Source organism: Atta colombica, unplaced genomic scaffold (genome assembly GCF_001594045.1).
Source record: "Atta colombica isolate Treedump-2 unplaced genomic scaffold, Acol1.0 scaffold140, whole genome shotgun sequence".
NCBI lineage: Eukaryota > Metazoa > Arthropoda > Insecta > Hymenoptera > Formicidae > Atta > Atta colombica.
In genome coordinates, this window is record NW_017259229.1 from 1,099,814 (window position 1) to 1,103,476 (window position 3,663).

General features: G+C 33.8%; 1 protein-coding gene across 5 annotated transcripts in view; it reads right to left on the reverse strand.

The window, feature by feature from the left end:
- Window positions 1-89: 89 nt before the first annotated feature.
- The window catches only part of LOC108684796 (D-glucuronyl C5-epimerase), a 3,935-nt gene continuing 361 nt past the window's right edge, over window positions 90-3,663 (reverse strand). For 2 of the 5 annotated variants that reach the window (XM_018189285.1, XM_018189282.1), the window contains exons 2-7: window positions 2,570-2,892; window positions 2,265-2,403; window positions 2,039-2,167; window positions 1,198-1,911; window positions 937-1,124; window positions 90-634 (exon numbers count right to left, since the gene is read on the reverse strand). In XM_018189285.1, the coding sequence (XP_018044774.1) occupies window positions 103-634; window positions 937-1,124; window positions 1,198-1,911; window positions 2,039-2,167; window positions 2,265-2,396 (1,695 nt within the window). In that variant the 5' untranslated portion in view covers window positions 2,397-2,403; window positions 2,570-2,892 and the 3' untranslated portion in view covers window positions 90-102. Of the gene's footprint in view, window positions 635-936; window positions 1,125-1,197; window positions 1,912-2,038; window positions 2,168-2,264; window positions 2,406-2,569; window positions 2,893-3,341; window positions 3,423-3,663 lie in introns of all 5 variants that reach the window. The other 3 variants (XM_018189284.1, XM_018189283.1, XM_018189286.1) reach the window with 3 other exon arrangements.

A 3,663-nucleotide genomic window follows, 5' to 3' on the forward strand; every position in this document is an offset into this window, starting at 1 on the left:
GATAATGAAAATAATTTATTAAAATAATTTGATAAGATAAAAAAATAATTTAAATAAATAAATATAAAAAATACAAAGGAGATGGAATATTTTCTAAAGTGGTTAATTATGCGCCGCTCTTTTACCATTCATGTAACCGATCCATCTCTCCGCGGTCGTGATAAAAATAGGATCGTTGTCGATAGAATTGAGAAGAAGAAGTTGATTAATGTGAGTAGAATGGTAATCCCATCTAGCTAAATTCGGTGCTGTCTTTAATGTAAAATGACGCAAATCGTACGTAGTACCTGAACCGGTATCGTATAACGTTAACATATTTTTTAACGATATCATACCCTGATTAAAAAGTCTGGTCGCTTCCTCCGCGTCCTTACCTACCGCTATGCTCTTCAAATCGTAGAGACCGATAAGCGAATAAATAAAACCATTGAGTATGAAAGACGAAGGGGTAGTAGGATACTCTTCGTACCAGACATATTTGCTTAGAAATAGCGCAGCTACCCCTCCTTTAGCGGATGTCAGTCTGAAAGGTCGTAGGCCTCTGATAGCGGCCTGTAAGTATTTTGCCTCTCCAGAATGATAATATGCCCGTGCTAACACTGATATCGCGTGACCCTGTCCCATACTAGAATACCTGTAACATATATTTTTCTTTTGTGAAAGCCAATTCTACTCTTAATCCTTCTTCAATGTATAATAATCGAGTATGGAATCTTAAACAGTAACAATTTTTCAAGTTTGTGCGAATTTCATTATAAAACACTATCCTTCATACACCAAAACACTATCCTTCACACCAAAGAGTTTTGCATAGATATCTCGTTTTTGCATTTTTAGCAAGAACTTCGTGAAACACGATAGTGAAAAGATAACAAATTATATAGAAGGTTAATTTCACAGTTACATGTATATATGTAAAAATATGTTGAGTGATACCATCCAGGCTCGAGAATGGCCATTCCAGACGCTACTTTTCTCCTGACAGGATTCGGCCAACCACCGGAGGTGATATTCTGATTAGCGACGAACCATCTTGCCGCATCATAAAATTGTTCCATATGTTCGCTAGTAGATAATGTCATATTGTCAATCATACCGGAGCCGTACAAAGTAATCTTAACTACCTAAAATGAGTGTGGTTACATTACAAATTTTCCATGATATCAATTATAAAATTATCATTCGAATGATGCTTACCTTTAACTTAGACCGAGGTATTTTCTTCCTACTTTTATCATTCAAATAAAGACCTTTTTGTAAGTCAACTACAAGATCTCTAGTAAGACGTTTCCATTGATGATTAGCTTGTCCGATTCCGTAATGCACATGATTATTATAATTATACAAAACTACGTTATTAGTGACATAGTGAAGATAGTACATTTCTTTCTTCTCCCGTGACTGTAATGCAACCGTGACACTTCCATTGTCTTTAATATTAAGATCCCATTTCAATACAAAGTCCAATACGTGATCCAGCTTCAAAGAAATCCCAGAAGTGCTCGTTTCCGGAGTAGCGAATTTCAGGACGTAACTATTAGCTTGCTTGTCGTAGACTCTGTTCATAACCGATCCTTGAGGAACGTTCCAATTCTGTTTAACTTTATCGGAATCCTCAATGATCTTTCTGTGTGGCTCGGGCTCGGTTAGATTTTTACTGTAATGCGATAATCCAAATTGAGCAATTTGTGTGGGATAATAGTATCCCTGGCTCTCCCATTGCGTCGATATCGGTACACCGTCGGTGCCGCTGATACACTTAACTCTATCCCTGACTTCGACATTGTAATTTTCAAAGGTCATAAATACACCTCGGGGATCATACTTTCCCTTGGGATTTACAATCTTTGAGTAACTATGCAGCCATTCGAATCTCTCCAGACCATCATAAGTAGCCAATTTTCCATAAATCTAAAACATTGCATGTACAAGTTGTCGTAATATATTTATAACATAAATTATATATAACAAACATTTATTGATTTATAATATAATTTATTTAATTTAACGCTAATCAATTCGCATGAACTTAACTGACCTCAAAATATTTATGGATAAATGAAAATGGTATATACACTTCGTCGCCTTCTTTTCGACATCCTATAGAGTAATCGCCATTTATATGACAATCTATCTCTTGGTATCCCGATTCTGTATTTATACGATCCTATATTAAAACATATAAAAATATGTATTATGACGAGCTAATGTAGATTAATACGTTAAAATCCGCTCTCACTGTTATGTCATAAATTTTGCCTTACCTTATGATATTTTGTCTTCCAGTCTGTATGGAACAACAAGGTTCCACAATTATTCCACGACGCAAGTAGAAAGCTCACTGTTGCGACAACCAAAACAAGCAAGGTTGTTTTAAAGTTCAGTCGCATCATCATATAAAACCTGTTGATATCAATTGTATCTTATTTCTCCGCAAACAATAATGTACATCACATAAGTATTCTAACTAAATCTTACAGATATGATAAGCTAGACAAGCGTTGTTATCGAAAATAACGAATAAAATTATGATAACTTTGCGATTATCTAAATCGCCAATGGAACTTACGCGACACGGATGTCACGAGCAGTTCGTCATCTTATAATTTCATCTCCAGAGAGCTTTTAAGATTCCAATCGTCCCATCTTTCCCAGAGATTATTTTTCCAAACATGTTGATATTAATCAACTATCATCTACCGACACTGAAATTTCAAATGATACAGTAATCATCCTTTCGGATGTCCAAAGCTCGTTTCAAATTTCGAGTTGCCGTCAATTTATAGAACCTCTTGGTAGCTAAGCCACCTCTCTGCAGGTGCACCTCCGGAGCACGGAGTGTGGCGCATGGAAACATTTCCTCGCGGCCGTCATCGCATGGAAATCGAATTACTGCAAAATTACATTAGCAGTTACCCATTTTGCTATAATGATAGGCGACCAATTTTACATGTACAATATTTGAAAGAACATTATTATATTCACAACTCAGATAACATTTATGCTACATAAGATGTCTAAAAAACATCTTTTAGATATCTTATGAAACATGTTATCTGGGAAGACACACATAATACATGAAAAAAAAATGAATATTCCTACTAAATTTGATGATAAATGAGTTTTTTAGAAGACAAACTGAACAATTCTATGAAATAAAAAGTAGATAGAATTAAATAGATGTAAACTAGTTGTAGATGTGAACTACAAAAACTGAGAAATTTAGTGAGAAATTTAAAAAGTGAAGTCGATGGAATGAGTCATTCAAAAGGCAAACTTATCAATTCTAATGTATAAAACAAAAAACAGATTGAATCAAAAGATTGTGAATCATTTCATACCTTGATACAAAAATGAAGAAATTTAAGAAGCAAAAAATAGAGTCAATCAAATGAGTCTTTCAGAAGGTAAATTGATCAATTCTATAAAACAAAAAAAATTGAACTTAGTTGTATAAAAACTAAGATATTTACAAAAAGTAGCGTCAATCGATTTGGTTTTTTTAAGAAGCTCAAAGAACGGCGTATATTTTTGTGATCTCGATCCAACTATGACTAATTTAACGATGATTAATTCAACCAGAATTGTTCAGGATATAATTCCTCTAACTATATAAATATTAATTATCTTTATAATCTATATATATATACATATATATATATA